Source organism: Asterias rubens, chromosome 5 (assembly GCF_902459465.1).
Source record: "Asterias rubens chromosome 5, eAstRub1.3, whole genome shotgun sequence".
Lineage (NCBI taxonomy): Eukaryota > Metazoa > Echinodermata > Asteroidea > Forcipulatida > Asteriidae > Asterias > Asterias rubens.
The window spans coordinates 20147771-20166051 of record NC_047066.1 but is presented as its reverse complement, the minus strand read 5'-3'; the positions used below and the strand labels follow the sequence as shown (position 1 = coordinate 20166051).

The 18281-nt window shown below is 39.0% G+C and overlaps 1 protein-coding gene across 1 annotated transcript in view; it reads right to left on the bottom strand.

The window, feature by feature from the left end:
- LOC117290482 overlaps positions 1-18060 on the bottom strand; it is a 44917-nt gene extending 26857 nt beyond the window's left edge. Inside the window, exons 1-3 of the mRNA XM_033771900.1 lie at positions 17996-18060; positions 14530-14561; positions 2222-2383 (exon numbers count right to left, since the gene is read on the bottom strand). Of these exons, the coding sequence (XP_033627791.1) occupies positions 2222-2383; positions 14530-14561; positions 17996-18060 (259 nt within the window). The remainder of the gene's footprint in view (positions 1-2221; positions 2384-14529; positions 14562-17995) is intronic.
- Positions 18061-18281: the final 221 nt, after the last annotated feature.

The window sequence follows — 18281 nt, the reverse complement described above, 5'->3', positions numbered from 1 at the left end:
GGTTGGCTATTCTGAGAGACATGGCGCTTGTGGTGGAGACGTCTCTACACAGGAACCCAAACAGGGGCAAGAACTCATTTTGAAATAGGAAGCTCTATTGCAGTGATTCATAGAAAAGGGGCTGGTTGGGTTAACACCAAACCCATGGGTTCGGCCGGGAAGGGAGACACGATGGTGGGGGATCCGGCTAAGGGAACTCAGAAGGGTTCAATATCAAATTGGAAGGGGAAATTCTATGGGCATTGATTCGTAGATAAAGGGCTGTTTCAGGTTTAGCCTCAGGCCTTTTACAGGACCCGACTCTGCATGTCAATGTCATGCACGCAACCTTTAAAAACAAATCTAGTTTTTGTTGTAAACAAAATAATAATCATAATAATTGTATTTATTTATTTATGTAATACTCATTTATTTATGTAATACAAGACAATTCAGAGGAGACAAGACACAAAACAGAAGACAGAGGGGAAATTCTGACTATGGGTTACCAAAAGCAAACTTAAATAATAACTATCTAAAAGAGCAGTCCTACTACTTTGGTAACATTTTCATATTAAGCCAGAATATTATTTCTGAAAGAACAGTGAGAAACTTAAGTATTTTCCATCCCTCCCTCCCGCTTGCAGCGTACAATTTCCCTTGGTGAGCAGAGCAAAATCCTACACAAAATGTTACAGATACAACTCAAAAATCATTATTTGCTACTCAATAATGGCATTCAGTAAGTAAAAAAAGGTTCAGTCCATTTTTGTTTTGGCTTTGCAAAACTGCTGAATGAAATCGTCCCACCACCCGAAACGACTTTGTTTCTTCGCTTTGAAGTTGAACACCCCACGCAACGCTGAACTGAAAAAGGAGGTTATTGGTCATTAGGCAGCAACCATAGGGGACGCAGCACAAATATCACTAGGGTGCTGATCAAAGGAAGCGGAAAAGGGGACTTTAGATGGAATCAGAAGACACTGTTTGATGGGAAATGATTCATTTGAATAAATGGGAGGACATGTGTTGAGTGCAGGTGGCAATGGTTACAAATCTTCATATTATTAAGTGTAGTACAAGTACGAACTTTGGGTTTAACTTGGCTGCAGTTCACTTCGACTCATGTTGTCTTGACTTCAGTTCTGGGGCCCAATTAATTTTTACATTTTCTGCTCAGCGAACGGCACATTAAAGCCATTGGACACTTTCGGTACAGAAAAAAATATAAAAGTTCACAGATTTACAAATAATTTACAGGGTTTACAGAATTTTAAACACATGTCATGACACGGCTGAACGTGCAGAAACAAGAGTAGGTTTTCCCTAAATTTTGCCTAAATTTTCACAGGTTTATTATTTTATATATAAGTTGTGATACACGAAGTGTGGGACTTTGACAACACTGTTTACCGAAAGTGTCCATTGGCTTTAAATGTTTCACAAATTATACTGCTTACTTCATGCATGAAACATTTTCACACTGTGTATTCCAAATCTAGATTAAATCTGGATTACAAGGATACAACTGCTCCAGATTTTCAGCGACATCTCAGAAATGCTACCACCGTTTGAAACAAAGTTTTTGTTGTAAAATAACTAAACTTATGAAGGATTAAAACAATCAAACAGTTAAAAAACCAAATGTATACTTTGCCTTTAAGCAGCTCTATGTCATTGGGCTTTGTTCCAAGAGATAAATTTGTCTAATTAATAGAAAACCTGATTCACAAAAAGCTCCATGCGGATGGGGAAGGGTAATTACTTGATTGAGAAGGTCAGTTAATTTTTGTTTATTATTTTTCTAATTTGTCTTCCTGTTTCATTTTTGATTTTTGTTGTTTCCATCAATTAAATTATATGACATGACTTAAATAAAACGAAAGTTAAAATCGTTGTGGTTTAATACATTTTAAACATGTTGACAAGTGAACAGAGAATACCATTTTTATGAGAACATGAAATATTGCCTCCCCAAAAAAAAAAACTTGGCCTATTAAAGGGATTGTACCATAGGTTTTTGGATTCATTCGATTGTTTGTAATCCTATATAAATGTAGACATAAGCAATAAATCTAACCTGTAAAAATTTAATTTCATGATACTAATAGTGTTTTGGGATATGGCCAAAAATCTTGGGCGTTGTGGCCTATGAATAATTCAAGGCCTGCTGACAACCAGTTCTTGAATGATCAACATACACTTTTGAAAATGTCCAACCACCCCTAAAAGGGTAACCTACCTTTTAATAGTACACTCTGCTGAGTCTGGTCTGTCAGGTTACGGCCATCAGGAAGGGCATTCTTCAGATTATCTATGGAGTTCTTCAAGGAATCCCGTCTCTTCTGCTCCAAAAGTTTGTTCTGGGTGCGTCGGTCAAATTGGTTTATGTCCGGTTGCTGACCTGTCAAAACGAAAGTATAAAACATGACTGAGATTGTCTGTGTAATAATATAAATAATGGACACAATAACATTTGAAGAGCATTTAATGCATTTCTAAGTTCTTAAACCAGACGTAACAAAAGGGGTGAACGTTAAATAGAGATTTTAATTGGTCACAGAGGTATCTTTCACAATTTCGAAAATCATGTTGAAACTTTAAAAAAAAAAAAATGAGTGATTTACTGTAAGATCAAGCCATGGCCTCTATTGCCCAGGATCTTGGTCTCGGTTCCCCTAAATGAAAATCCCCCTTGCCCTCTCAAAGATGAAAGTCCAGTACTACGAGGGTGAATAACGCCAACACCAAAACTCTTGTATGCATGATCTCATAAGCATTAATCAGCTTACGAGTACAGAATCAAACCGAACTTTGGAAATTTGGAAATGCCAGAATTAAATATGGTTACAAATATGATTCGTTTCAGCAAGCTTCCATCATAAAAATTCCCTTTATATTATATCAATGGAAATTCACAGAAAAACCCCAAAAAGGTTGTGAGATGATTTATTTTCCTAATTTGTTCAACCCAAAATTATTTAAAATGTACCCAGTCAGGTTCCCTTGTGGATTATCCCTTGATAGATTGAATAATCATGAGACAAAATAATTGGAGACTGCGTCATCCAATATTGCCAGAGTTAAATATGGTTAGATGATCTGTTTCAGGAAGCTTCCATCATAAGACTTCCATTATAAGAACTTCCCTTTATTAATATATCCATGGGAATTCACAGGAAAACCACACAAAGGTTGAACGGTGAAACAACGATTTTTATATATTTTTGCGATTGTTATCATTTCTTCACGGGTTTATATCTTGAGACGTTAGGCCAAACAGCTGCTTGGATGATTTTAGACTTTACAAAAACAGAGTGGTTTGTTTTTCCGCGTACTTTCATTCTCAACGTCTTGTATTGTAAACCGATCTAAAATCCATGCGCCGTTTCTTGTATCCGAAACTTTGGTAAAAAGGGTTCAAGTTAAATGTTGTCTTAAACAGGAACTCTGCAATCACGTCTTTGGGTTACGGTTTCATGCCGAACACCAACCAGGGATCGATTGTACACAAGAGAGTACGGTTGTGTTTTGTTCCACGATTCTTTGGACCAAGGCCAAATCGAGAATTGGGATATCACAGTTGAATGACTGCATTTTTACAGATACAATGACAGCCCACCTGTAATTTACCAAAACGTTCTTTGGGTGCAGTGTGGCCTGAAATTTTTATCTAACTGGGACTTATGTCACAAGGCAGAAATACGGCTTATTGTTGAACACACAATTTATTTGTAAAGGAAACATTTTAGGGGAACCTCGGAAAATAAACAAGATAAACATATTTTTTTTTCATGAGCATACTTGTGTGCTGCAGGTGAAATGGGCCAATAATTTGATTAAAATATTGCGACAGCTTTTGGCTGTTTTCTCAAAAAAGAACACACTGCAATTATCAGCTGAAACACACGGCTACACCTGTTCATTTGTGTACTCATATTTCACCAACAACAAAAAATGCCTAAAAATGCAAATATGAAACAGAAATTGTGCATTGTTTTACAAAGTAAATAGTATGTCATCATGGGAAATAATGCAAATTTTCAAATCTGGACATGACTTTCACTAAGATCTCTTTCTGTGAACGGAAGTAGATCAAATCCTGTGGCTATTTGAGGCTGCTACGGCCATTTTGGTACAAGCCTCTTTGGCCTGTAAAGGGTTATCGTTTAAAGAGCTTTACACCAATTAAACACTGTACAGTCGAGCTACCACAATGATTTGTATTTACTTTCTTCTCGTACTAGTAGTTCACATTTCCATCAGAAACTAACTTTTGCAGACTTCATTCAAAGACACTCCTCCTACAAAAGTCACTCATTGCAATTTGTATTGAATTATTGTTGGCCTATGGGTACAGGGCTACATTTATAATACACACAAAAGCCCATTGAGTATGCCTGTATTAAATTGGCCTATTTCGGGTCCATAGAAAACTTTTTTTCAAAGAAAAATCAGGGGGGTCACCGTTAAAGGGGCAGCAGAACATGATTTTGTATGGCTATTCTTTTAAAAATCAGTAATGTTAAATAACCTGTGAAAGTTTCATTCAAATGTTTGTGGATGTTCTTCAGAAAATACTTTAAAGGTCACCTAAAGGTCCCAACATTCTCACAGTCCTACAAATAATAAGATGAGATTTTATATGTCACTTAATATAATTAAATTGTGGTCTGGATGCCCGGTGTACTTAGTCCAAAGTTGGCAAACTGGGTTTTACCAGTTTCCACAGGTTTCAACTGGTTTCCACTAACATCATACAGGAATGAATGGAAACGCCAACAGTCAAATTGGTTTCCATCCAAAGAAAATGTCTTTGCTAATCCTATTCATCAGCCAAAATGGAGTGAAACGGTCTATGAATGATGTTCCCTGCCAACATTCACTTTAAAAACTGGCGAGTATAAATATTTTCAAGCAGGATTTGAAATTTTGCATAGTGGAAGTATAACTTAGAGAGGTATGTGGTAACACAATGTGTTGTTAACCATCGGTTCTGAAAAGAACCAACACTCCTCAAGAGATACTCACATGGTGTTACCGCAAACCTCTCCTGATATTTTCAAAGCTACTTGACGAAACGGGGTCCAGATTGTTCTCTGCGTGGTATTTTCCCTTGAACATCATTGCACACTGTGCACTTTTACTCCTCAACAACATAACTTCCCCCTGAAAAATTAGAAAAACCCTGAGCTTGATAAAAACTGTGACCTTAATTCTGGACAGGGTGCCAGACACCAGAAGCCATTTGTATTTTAACCACTTTGGTAATTAATCTTCCACACCCCCCTGCAGGGTAATAAAACGACCCATTGTGACAGTACAATCCCAGCCACAACAGTTAAATGCTATTAGGTGGCCCATTAAAGTTGAAGAGGGGGAGGGGGTAGTAATTCTGTCACTCTGGGTTACAACAGAGGGTGGAATTAGGAGAACCGTGTTCAGAATGAATGAAGGCAAGGGGAATTGGAATTGACACTTGATATTATGGCTCCTGTACATTTATGTATTCATTGTGTGTCATGGTTGGGTTGTAGTATAGGAAAGCACCATTCTGGAATCTTACACAATGACAATACTGATGAGAGATTACATTTGATTTGAAGGGACGGACTGTAACACAATTTATTCAATATTATTTCATGAGTCTGGGTGTACAAATTGGTGTTATTTTGTTGAGATGGCACACAACTAATTCCTATTCTTATGACTCGTTTAAGTTTTTAGTAGTTTCATGTTCTACAGGTTTAATGAAATTCCTGTTTCATATTAATCAGCATGTTTATTGGCTTCTTTTCATATTCAATATGTAAAGTGCCTCGCAATTAAAAGGAGTATTTCGGAAGAATATGGAGTTAGGGACGTTGCCTCGCTTGGACACAAACTAGCAAGGACTTATTATTTTGGTAACAATGCTGAGTAGTGTCCTATAATAATCCGTATAGGACTCCTATATATGTTCATTGATTTATCATTTACAAACCCAATAGCACAATCTATGGTGAATAGGAAACACAAAGAAATGTTCAGTTAGGCCTATCTTAGAGACGTACAAGAAAAAAACCAAAATTGGGAAAACCTTCACAATCATGTAGGAACTGAAAGCTCAATCCACATACAAGGCTCCAGTATGAGGTGGGATTCGAACCGGGGTCAACAGAGGTGAAGGGCAGGGAAAGAGACCACTGAGCCAACGTGATGCCCATAAACAGTGTACATTGTAGACTGTAGGCCTACATATCCGTTATTTTATTTTTTTTTAGTCTGGCTGGAAACAGAAAGAGGTGAGTACTATTGCCCTGGGCTCCCTAATATTGTGGGTTGCAACTTGACCTCTGTGCAGGTTACATAGCAATTGACTAGCGCTGGGGAAAAAAGGGGTTATTGTACCTGAAAAGACAATGGTCTTTATACTGGGATGTATTGTTATGCTGAAATGGTAGGTCAATGAACTAGATTATAACTCAGGCAGTCACGTTTTAACGGAGAACGGTGAACAAACTCAACTTGAGGGAGAGATTTGTGGTTGAAAAAAAAACTCCCCCAAATTTTATTTTCCAATTGTTCTCCCAAAAGCCTAAACCTTAAAACTTGGCATAAGCCCATCTTGCTCCCCTACCCTACCCCCCCCCCCAGCTTATTAATTTATGCCACTGAACAAATGCAAATTGAAAAGTTAAACCGTTTTAAGAAAGGCTCTGCTGCGCACAATTACACGTTGGTACATGTAGGCAGTTTGCAACCGCTAACTACCTTTTTACATAATGAAAGTTTATTTTCAATCGTTTCATTAGCAGCTGTAGAAAGTTTCATACATTAAGACCTCTGGAAGCTTAGTTCCTAAATGGTAAAATAGCTTCTAAATCTGAGTTGTCACAGCGCCAGCTCTTTCCGACCCCGATACAATGATAAATATTTAACTGGTGCTACCACAAAACCGCCCTCAAATCTACTTCCATTATTCAACGATTTCTCAATTGATGACCAAGAATAAAAATATTTTGCCTCAAGGCATGAGGCCAACATTTCTAAGGGTTGAACTTTTGTTTACCCCTGCCTAAAGCATTTCCATGAGTTTGATAAATGTCAAAAAATTGTTATTCTTTAAAAAGTTTCCATTCAGGAGAGGAATAGTTACAATGGGTGAACCACTTTTCAAACTTGGATACCCCTTGTCTGTTCTCCCACTGCATTGTGGGTCTAAGCATGGAGGAATTACTCCATGGTCTAAGTGACAAATTTGTTGTGTTTTGAAGTTTCATGAACTCACAGGATGAGCAATGACATGTCATTGGTCGCGAAATACCCCATGAACAAGGCCTACCACAAAAGTTTAGGTGTCATCCTGGAGTTAAACCAGGGGAATGACCCCCATTAAGCTTTGCCTTTGATGACTTTCCTCTGCCCCCCTCCCCACCATCATTACAGGCAGTGGACACTATTGGTAATTACTCAAAATAATTATCAGCATAAAACCTTACTTGGTAACGAGTAATGGGGAGAGGGTGATAGTAAAAAACATTGTGAGAAACGGCTCCCTCTGAAGTGACGTAGTTCTCGAGAAAGAAGTAATTTTCCACGAATTTTATTTCAAGACCTCAGATTTAGAATTTGAGGTCTCGAAATCAGGCATCTGAAAGCACACAACTTCATGTGGGACAAGGGTGTTTTTTTCTTTCATAGTTCGACAATCAATTGAACTGAAATTTTCACAGGTTGGTTATTTTGTGCATATGTTGAGATACACCAAGTGAAAAGACACTGCTGGTCTTTGACAATTACCAATAGTGTCCAGTGTCTTTAACAACAACATCAGATCAAACAGAAACTCTCAACTTTACCACAATTTTAAGGTCATAAGGGCCTGAAAGGCTGTATATGTTTAGCAACAACTCTGAAAATAATGGCAGTAAAAACTTGCTTGGGTAGAAGTACAGTATACACTTTGAAAACAAAACCGGAGGATTCTTGACTTCGAAATTAACCTTCGGCAGACCATCCCTTTACGTTTATATAGAATTGAACCAACCGAACAATTCCAAAACCAATGGTCTAGTTCGCCTTGAAAACGAAGGACTATTTATAAACAGAATGTTTTTAGTTCATGGCCCACTTTCTCTTCATAATCTTAAAATTAAAAACTGTAAACAGATTTTTTTTTTTTTCATGGCCTCCTCTTAAAAAGAAGGATTGTAAACAGAATATTTTGAGGTCATTGCCTACTCTCTTCATATTTTCAAAATGAAAAACTGTAAACAGATTCTTTTTTGTTCATGGCCTACTCTTAAAATGAAGGATTGTACACAGAATGTTTTTAGTTCATGGCCTGCCTTATAGTTTGTCTTCTTATAGATGCTGAATTCCTCTAAATGAATCCTTCCAAACCTTGAGTTCATCTGACAAGTAGAATGACAGATAAGATGTTGGTATCTTCTCCCAAAATGCTCTGCCTTGCATCTTAGGAACTCTTGGAATGTACTTAGCTAAGGAGGATGAATACAGTGCCCTAAGATGCCATGATGATGGGAGGGATTTATCAATAAAGAGAGCATTCATGGGAATTATTTCAGTATGGTGCCAACCAACGTTTTAAAGGGAAAAGTGCAGTACCAAAAAAGAAGGGTGGAAATTCATACACGGGTCCCCAAACTAATGATGTATTTTCGAGAAGAAAAAATAGCATGAGTTTGTTTTAAATAGCTTTATGGTTACGATACCAACAGAAAGTTACAGGATTTAAACTGGGCTCTCATCACACTTGGCTGTCTTGTGGTTAGACACATGGGGTTCTGGGTTCTTATCCCACTTGAGTAGTATGCCTGTGGATTGTTTTCCTAAAGGACTCAGAAAGACAGTGGCTAGGCCTGCTGTCACCTGGCTATAGTGGCTAGACCACTGTTAAGACATGCTTTTAAATCGAGGGGTTTGGGTTCGAATCCCACTCGAGCAGTACCATTTGATAGTATTGCCTATGGTATGCGGATGACCTATGCACATTAGTAGTACAAATGTCCTGCTCAGATAGTGATACACAAATTGCGTACAGTGTACGGTACAAGAAGTCAATGTGTGGGTTTCCGCATCTTTTGCAGATTGAAAACTACGACTGCCTTGAGCAAGGCTAATATACAGCAAAGACAAACAAACTCCAATGTTAAACTGCCAATTATATCATTATCAAGAACAACACTGGTCTAATACCATCTAAACATACTTTAAGACAACCTTCTCTCAAGTTCCATTTCCTTTTGTTTACAAACAAAGACCAAAAGGAGGTTAGTTCAACAGAGTTGGTTTACTTATAATTATTCACAATTCAACTATCCTTGGCGACCCAATTAGGCCAGTGCTTTGATGACCACAGGTCAAATAAATGTGATTGTGTGGGAGCTTGAGGGATGGTTATGCAGGGGCCCCATACATCAATATCATCAAGTATTTATGTAGGAACATGTTGCACTGCCCTTCTTGTCAACAGCAAATAGCTTAATAAAAAGCATTAGAGGAACACTCCAGCATCATGGCAAAAGAATGTCAAGGGTAATAAGGTAGATTAAAGGGCATGTGGCTACAGAGTGTGTGAGTAAAACTCACTTAAAATTTGTTCTCAGATGGGCTTGTTACTGGTTGACATGGACCAGTATAATTTAATGACCCAATTAAATGTTGAGATTGTAGACTACGCAACCTTTGTTTTTATAAAGAGTTACCATGTAAGCCTAAATGTACATTTCATGGCCTTTCTGGCAGGCAAGAATCTTTACTGGTCATTAAATTTACATTTTGTCTCATAATTTCCACATAATTGAGTGTATGAAAGTAACAGCTGAACAACTTTTGATCAAAGGTTAATCAAAATCATCCTCCATAAAATAAAAACACTGAGGCTGCATTAAGTCCGGGCTCTTTGCTGTTTTGTAAACATATGATGTCCTATGTAGCATGGTCATTACAGTACATCATTTAGAAGATTTTACCCAAAATTGTATCAAAGTAGGGCCAGCTATGAGCTATATATCACTCAATTAAAGGAATTTCTCAAAGATAAGCATCTAGACTAGACCATTATTGCATGGCCGAATATATCTGCAAATGAGAATATGGGGTTACGAAGCTCAATCACTTGGCTGTGTTATAGTTAAGGGACTGAAGGTCCTTTATAGCAAGGCCACACCCTGTAAGGTTTTAATTAAACGGCAGTTTAAAAAAAAGACCTTGCATGCCATTACTCCTTTTCCAATCCATCATGCAAAAAGTGTGATGATGTAGGAAAATCTGTAAAACTGTTGTTTTGGCAGTTCTTTTTATGTCCACAGGCTCCGTTCTGCAAAGGTGTCAAATTGCAGGAGCCTTTTCAGAGGTAAGCGTGCTATTAGATTTAACATTGAGTACCGATATGTATGATACATTGACTGCTCTGTGACAGAGCGCCCTCGCCACTAGTGGTAGTGCGCAACTACACGCATACAACTTTAAGCGCCAAACAATCCAGTTAGGCCCTATGTCTTTATCAGTCATGTTTCAAACCGGTCTTAAATGGTCACGTGACAACCTTTCAACCATAATACAGGACTGCATAAACTAACTTGGGACAGTTATGAATGTTGAATCAACATCAGTGAAAACCAATTCCGCAATACAATCTGCTTCCATTCAAACACATTTTTTGTTAAACCCTTCCAGAAATAGAACAGCCAATAAGTCAAATTGGGAGGTCACCCTAAGGTCAGGGCAGACTAGCATGTTCAGAATCAAATTACATGGCAAGGGGGCATAAGGGCTGATGGTGTAATAAATCTATTAGCGCCCCCAGCATACCCAGGTGGGTTCACTCTGGATAGGGTTAGGCTCCATGACCAGCCACTGAACCACAGAACAGGGTGTACAAGTTTTGTAACTTAGCTGAAACCATGAAACCCAGTATGGATGGATAACATGTACACAAAGCATGGCATGAAGAAGCACTGTGATAGAAGCAGGAGCCTCCTGGGGACAGAGACTACTAGTTTTGGGTTTAGTGTCTGAAGCAGTGATTACATTGGATTAATAATTAACAAGTTTTAAGAACTTTTGTAACTTTAGCTGATACCATGAAACCTAGTATGGAGCCTCCTGTGGGCAGAGACTACCGGTACTAGTTTTGGGTTAGTCTTTAACTTTAAAGCCATTGGACCCTTTCGGTAAACAGTGTTGTCCAAGGCCCACACTTTGTGTACCACAACTTCTATATCAAATAACAAACCTGTGAAAATTTAGGCTCAATCGGTCATCGGAGTCGGGAGAAAACAACGGAAAAACCCACCCTTGTTTCCGCGCGTTTCGCCGTGTCATGACATGTGTTTAAAATAAATCCGTAATTCTCGTTAACGAGAATTTATATTGTTTTGCTGTTTTCTCAAAAAGTAAAGCATTTCATGGAATAATATTTCAAGAGAAAGTCTTTCACCATTGCCTTCTGTAAACCCGGTGAGTTATTTGTAAATCTGTGAACTTTTTTTTTTCTTTTCTGAACCGAAAGGGTCCAATGGCTTTAAGCCATGTTCAATTAGCTTTATACTATTAAAGGTAACATTTTGATGTGTAAATCCTAATGGTGTCCACACTTCATAGATTATTGATTTAGGTAAAACCATGGTAAAACCGTAGAGTAAAACTAACCGAGAAGATGGGGTTAAACAAATCAACTAAAGCCCGGTTCATACTTCCTGCGAATGCGATACAAATGTTGACGTCACATATTCCAAACGAATAATTCGCAGCAGTTGAGTTGTCACGTCAAATTCGCATGGCAATCGCATTTGCATTCGCAGGAAGTATGAACCAGGCTTGACTTATAGGATTCAAACCCACACTCTGATGACTAGGCCACCAGAACTTGAGTTTGATGCAATAGACCGCCACAACACTGGTAACTAAAACTATGAAAAACAGCTCTAGACTACAGTGTATTATGTTATAGATTGTTAAAGAAGCAATAGAATTTGAATTCTTATTGAGGGCCTATTACTACAGCCTATTTCCTTCATGAACAATGATGCATTTTGAACCAAGAGTAGAATCCCATACCACTCACATGAATGTGATTCACCACAAACAAAACTTCACCTTAACAAAACCACGCCATTCAAGATGGAAAAGACCCACTCCAACCATTCTCCTTTAAATTGCAAAATCCACATCAATTTGGATTCCCTCTCAGAAACCCGGACTCCATAATTCTTGACATAACTCACAAATCCATCAAAGAAAAGAAACAGAGAGTAGAATGAAGTAGGGAGGCTTGAAATCAATAGCGTCTTGGTAAACTTGGGCTCCAGAAGCCGGAGAAAATCAAGTGTTTGACATGCTGTTAAACCTCCATAAACTGGAACAGGCTTTTTCACATCCTCTGTGGCTTTGTACACATACATGTAGACTTGTAAACAAGTCGTTCAATGTCTGCGCGGTGCCAGGGTTCCCAACTTTCTCCGCGATTCCTGCAACACTGGCGATATTCGCGCGAGACTTCTATAGCCCCCTGCGAGACTACTGCTCTCAAGCTGTGCAGGTAGTCGGCAGCCAGCAGTTTCGCGCCAAAGCGCGAGAGCAGTGATCTCGCGAGAGCAGTATTCGATCGCAGCGACCTGAATCATAACACCACCACCACGACTCGACTATCAACGCACAAAACCATGAACGACTTGTCCACAAGTCTATGTACACATTGGATTGACATCAACTGCTCCTCGTACCCTCCAAACAGCAGTACGAGTGATGGCACAAGACTGTGTATGCATAGCTAACCCCTCCAACAAGACTTGTCTGAGTTGCATATAAACACAGCATTACTTGCAAGTATTTGGGCTGGTTAAACACTGCTGGCATTTAGCCAGACGCTGATGTATGTAAATAAGAACACAAATGTACAGAAAGAATGCAAGACTCTGGGGTTACTTTGCCTGTTCAAGTTGGAGAGCTCTCAGAGAGTATTTTTAAAAGACGGAACAACACTGGATTACACATAACTTATCGCATTAGAGGTTAACCAAGTTTGCACAAAGTTGGGTGAGGTAGCTCAATGATGGATCATCAGAAACACAAAAGAAACGACTGAAGCTAAAATCCTCATCTTTCTATTATTTTGGGGGTGGATTTCTCAAAAGCACACATTTTTACAATGAGCATCCTCATCCAATGGTTGCACATCTTAGCACTGTGAGAAAAACCAAGATCCAAAATTCACAGACACCCATGATGTAGGGTATGATGTGGTCGTGCAGCAAAAGTTCTCAGAAGCGCACTGTTGTACAAATACTACAACCTCATTATTCACAGCCAACCATAAGAATCTCTAGCTGGTGATAGCACTATCCAAGGGGAGCACTCTAGTTTACCACAATCCAAAACTCACAGACACCCATGATGTATGTGCTCCATTATGTCACGTAGTTAGTTCAGTCATAGAGGAAGGACAGAGATTCAGTTGGTAAGAATCTTCTACAGTACAAAACTCCTTCTAACCATGCAAAGCCCCCAAATCAATTACCAGTGTAGAATAACAACAATTTTCACCATTGCGCAAACACTGCGCACACCAGGAGAAAAAACAGCCAACTATCCAGCTGGTGATATCGCACTATCCAATGGGAGAACTAGCGTAGTTTACCACAATCCAAAACTCACAACACCCATGATATATAGTGCTCCATCATGTCATGTTGTCCTGCAGGAACTAGAATCGGCTCACCAGTACATGAGATTTGAGAACTCCTTCGGTAAACCATGCAAAGCCCCTAATCAATTACCAAAATAGAAATCACAACAATTTCCACATTAATTGAGCAAACACTACGCACACCAGAGACTTGAAAGCACAAGGAGAAAAACCCCAGCAAGGCCAGATATCCTTGGCCTTTCAGCAGGGCGATAATCCATACCATCCCCAGTCTGAACTTGAGCTGATTGGATTGCCATTAAAGCCAAGGAGAGCCACAGGTGATTCTGTAGGGATGTTGTTTTAGCAGGTGCTGGGTCTCCCCTGGTTAGAAGGGAGGTGTGTCATTCACCATGAGCTACACTGGGTACACACTGCACACCTTATTAGTAAGCATAATAACCTATGTTGTGTTTATGACATATGATAAAGGTCTGTGGCTTATGGGGGAGCTTGTTCGGAGATGCAAGCAGATGAGGGAGTTGAATCTATCATAATAAATAATGTTGTGTTAATGACATACGATTAAGGTTGGTAGCTGGGGGGGGGGGGACATGACAGCGATATTCAAGTAGACTGTCTTTGTTTTATATAGGCCTGACCTAGCTGAGACTCTAATAATAACAAGGGAAATTCTGCTAATGATATGTATGTATTGAAGGGGTCTTTACAGACATGAACGAAAGACAAACATTTCAAAATGTGTTGGTTTATAAAGTTACCATTGCTGTTGAGTGTCTGAGCTATGAATACAAACTATAGAGGGCACTGTCCATGCTATTGCTGATAAATAGATGGAGACCACTTCAAAAACCAAACCTCAGTCAAGTAATAGCATGTATAACTGTAATACATACACTGGCCTTTCTCCACAGTTGGCGTTATTTTTCTGTGAGTGACATTGAGTGACGTTTGAAACTTTGCATGGTGCGGGTAACATTTCGTTGTTCTAAAATGGTGCAACCATTCCGATGGCTCTTTTCAGAGCCAACACTCTTTCCAAAAGAGACTTACAATACAAATGAACCTGCAAGCTTTATGTGTCATAGTTACTTCTTGCCTGATTTACTTATAGAATATTATACACATAATGAATGTTTATGAGTGCAATGGTGCGAATATGTTCATGAGTTGAAAGATGGAATGTTCTATTCAACGAGGCGGAGCCGAGTTGAATGGAACATTCCAGCTTTCAACGAATGAACATATTCGCACCATTGCACGAATGAAAAACATTCATTATTTGTTTTATATAACATCCAAGTAGATCTTTGTCATTTTGATTGAAAGATACAACTTTCAAAACAAACAATTTCAACTGTAGAAGCCGAATGCTAGTAATTTTACTATGCCTTCTTGCAGTAACACCTGCTGCGTTACCAAAGACACGCGCACGCAGTGATGTTTTTACTCAGCTTTTTCGTTCCATCCGAAAAGTACCATTGCACGCTGCCAGCGTGCAATGGTACTTTTCGGATGGAACGAAAAAGCACGGTGAGTGACTCAGCGTGCAATGGTACTTTTATTTGCTATCACGTGACGGACAATCCTCCAATCAAATGGCAAGGATCTGCTTGGGTGTTATATAAAGTTACATATTGCCAAATAGTTTTTGTAAGACGTCGGTAGTCAATCGATTTCTGAGCTTTTCGACCTCATTCCTGTTCGATGATCTTCAGCCATGTATTGGTCTATGATGGGGCAGGGATAGGACGTTTTTGTGTACCAATCAAACCTAGCAAACTCATTAACATATTAAAAACAATTCATTTCTTTATACTATCACCACAATTCACCCAGACATGGCTAATCAGATTTTTTGGCAATGAGAAAATAGAGTTAGATGTTGCCAACTGCGAATACAAACCAAAAGGACCTATGGCACGAATGCAAAGAATAGTTAATGCTACGACATTTTGACCTCAGCTGTGTTTTTTTTTAGGCTAAAAGATAACTTAACAAACATAAAGAGGTATACTAGTGTAACAGAAACAGTCAAGTTGCAAAGAGAGAGAACGAGAGAGAGAGAGGCAGACAGCACACAAATTCTTTTGGGTCAAAATGTCTGGGGGAAAAAACAGAATTTTGAATTTCTTTTAGATTATACAGATAGACCTAGTGTTAACAAGGGAATCGTTTAAAATTGTCACTTCAGGACTTGACCTTTACTTTGACCTTTGACTTTGGGTGAGTGGAAGTAGGTCAAATCTTACCGCCGTTTGGGGCCGCTATGGGCATTTTGGTACAAGCCGCTTGTGGCCACTAGTCTCTGAAGAGTTAAAATATCTCCTCGCAGTGAATGCCAACTGGATTAGGACTTTGGATCTCCACTTGAAAAATTGAGCTATTGCAACCAAGTGTATTGATTCTACCGTGGCCTGTTTGCTCACTGCAATGAAGTCACCGTTCCAGTTGCAAGTGACTCTAATACCCTATATTTATATCAAAGTTCTAAAATTCTGCTTAAGTGTTTGAGCAGTACTATCCAAAATAGTCATTGAAAGTAGCAAAGTAATGAAGTTGTTATTTTTGCGGAAGTTGACACACAAAAAGAAACAAGCATGACATTTGAAGTACTCAGGAAAACTCGGTTTACGTTTGCTATTCACTTGAGTGAATGGAAACTTATTAATAAGCAGCTGGCTAGGTTGAAACACAGTATCAAAAAAGTGACAGATGAACACACTTTTATATTCAGGAAAATTAAAACCAGAGTTTGTTTTTTTCGTTCTCACTAAACACAGCCACAGAAGTACGGTAGTTTATAAGCTGTTTTGTCTCAAGTTATGTAGTAATGATTCCCATGCAGGTTTATTTCAGAGAGAGCCGTTTCTCGAAATGTTTTATACTATCAACAGCTCTCCATCGCTTGTTGCGCAGAAATGTTTTGTGCCGACAATTATTTTGAGTAATTACCAATAGTGTCCAGTGCCTTTAAGTCTACGAGGAATGTTTGAAGGGGCCAGGAGCAACAGAGACCATTCATGGCCTACGTGATCTCCGTGTATCTCCATGCATGATTATAACCAAATTATTCAACACTGAATCGTTCCTCAATTTTGTTTTATACCCGAAGTGTGCAAGCAATTGTTTTCTTAAAAGTCTATAGCGAAGTGGCACCAAGGCCAAGACCAGGGACGACAGAGGGCGATGGCGTATGTAACCAAAGTAATCACCGCAGACCTGTTCCTCGTTGTAACTTCAATTTTGTTTTTTGTGTCGCAACAACAACAAAAATCGTACTGTGCAATCAAACATTTTCCTAAAAGTCTATAGCAAAGGGGCACCAAGGCCAAGAGCAGGGACGACAGAGGGCCGTGGTCCCCATGTAATTCCACGCCTGATTATAACCAAAGTTTTCACCACAGACCTGTTCCTCTTTGTAACTTTAATTTTGGTGCATACAGTATCCCCATTCTATTGTGTATCACGAATCAACAAAAGAAATCGTACTGTGCAAGCAAATGTTTTCCCCCTACGCGATAATCAAAATTTGCATCTTGATAATTTGAAGATTAGGACCACAGTAGGTGGGAACTATTGACAGACTCCATTTGGTTTGGCCGATAGCCCCGAAGATAGGGTCAAACTAAACAATAACGAGCGGAAAAGTGTGAAGAAAAACGCAGGGGATATCTCTCCGCTGCGATTACGGGATATTTGTTTGTTCACATGCTACGCAACTAACAATTAGGGGAGTAGATATTGTTGGAAATTTGTGGCTCATTTGACGACCAAAAAATTAGTCTGGCAATGCAGACTGGGGCCATTTTCAGTCTATTCAGATAGCACCTATCCTACCTTTTGAAGGTATTTTTTAGTTTTCAATTTCCCTTTAAAGGGAAGATACTTTATTATTTGAGAACTCATAAAGTATTTTTGCCGAAACTTGGCAAAATCTGGCGAGGAATGTTTAATTAACAGAAAGGTTCTGAAAAAACAGATGTTGCACCACAAGACAACACATTCAGGACCAAGAAAATTTCTTTTCGCAAAGATGAAAACAACTTTTCCCCCGAATAATCAGACTTTAACTTTTCCTCAAGTACGCCAGTCTCTTTCTGATAATTGCCTACACATGTATAATGTCTTCTTACTTCCCTTAAAGGCAACATTTGTGACAAACCCATGCTCCGAGGAAACACACTGACGAAGATGTCAATAACAATTTCCCACAACATTATGTTCATCTCCCGTGCATCTGTACACGGACATACGTTTCTGCTGTACACGAGTTCCACTTCTCAGTCAGTGTGTGTGCGTACCACGGATGTCGTAGATTCGTAATTGGTAAATCTGCTGCACGGAGACGATTGATTTTACCTGTTTGCCACATCTGTACCTTCGCCTTGAGCCATGAGAAGTAGACATTGCTTTTCCCTTGCCATGTGTACTGTAATACAACGTCGTCAGTGCTGACATACAACCACCTGTACAAACTCTGCACATGTTAGCCCATGTGTGCAATCTGATTTGAGGAAATTCAACAACGATTCCCATCCAGCATAAATCAAATCAACATTCTATTGCATCCTGAATTGTGCATGGGATGTGCACAACAAACCGATGACATTTAAATACTAAAAATATTCCAAGGTTCCCATTGATG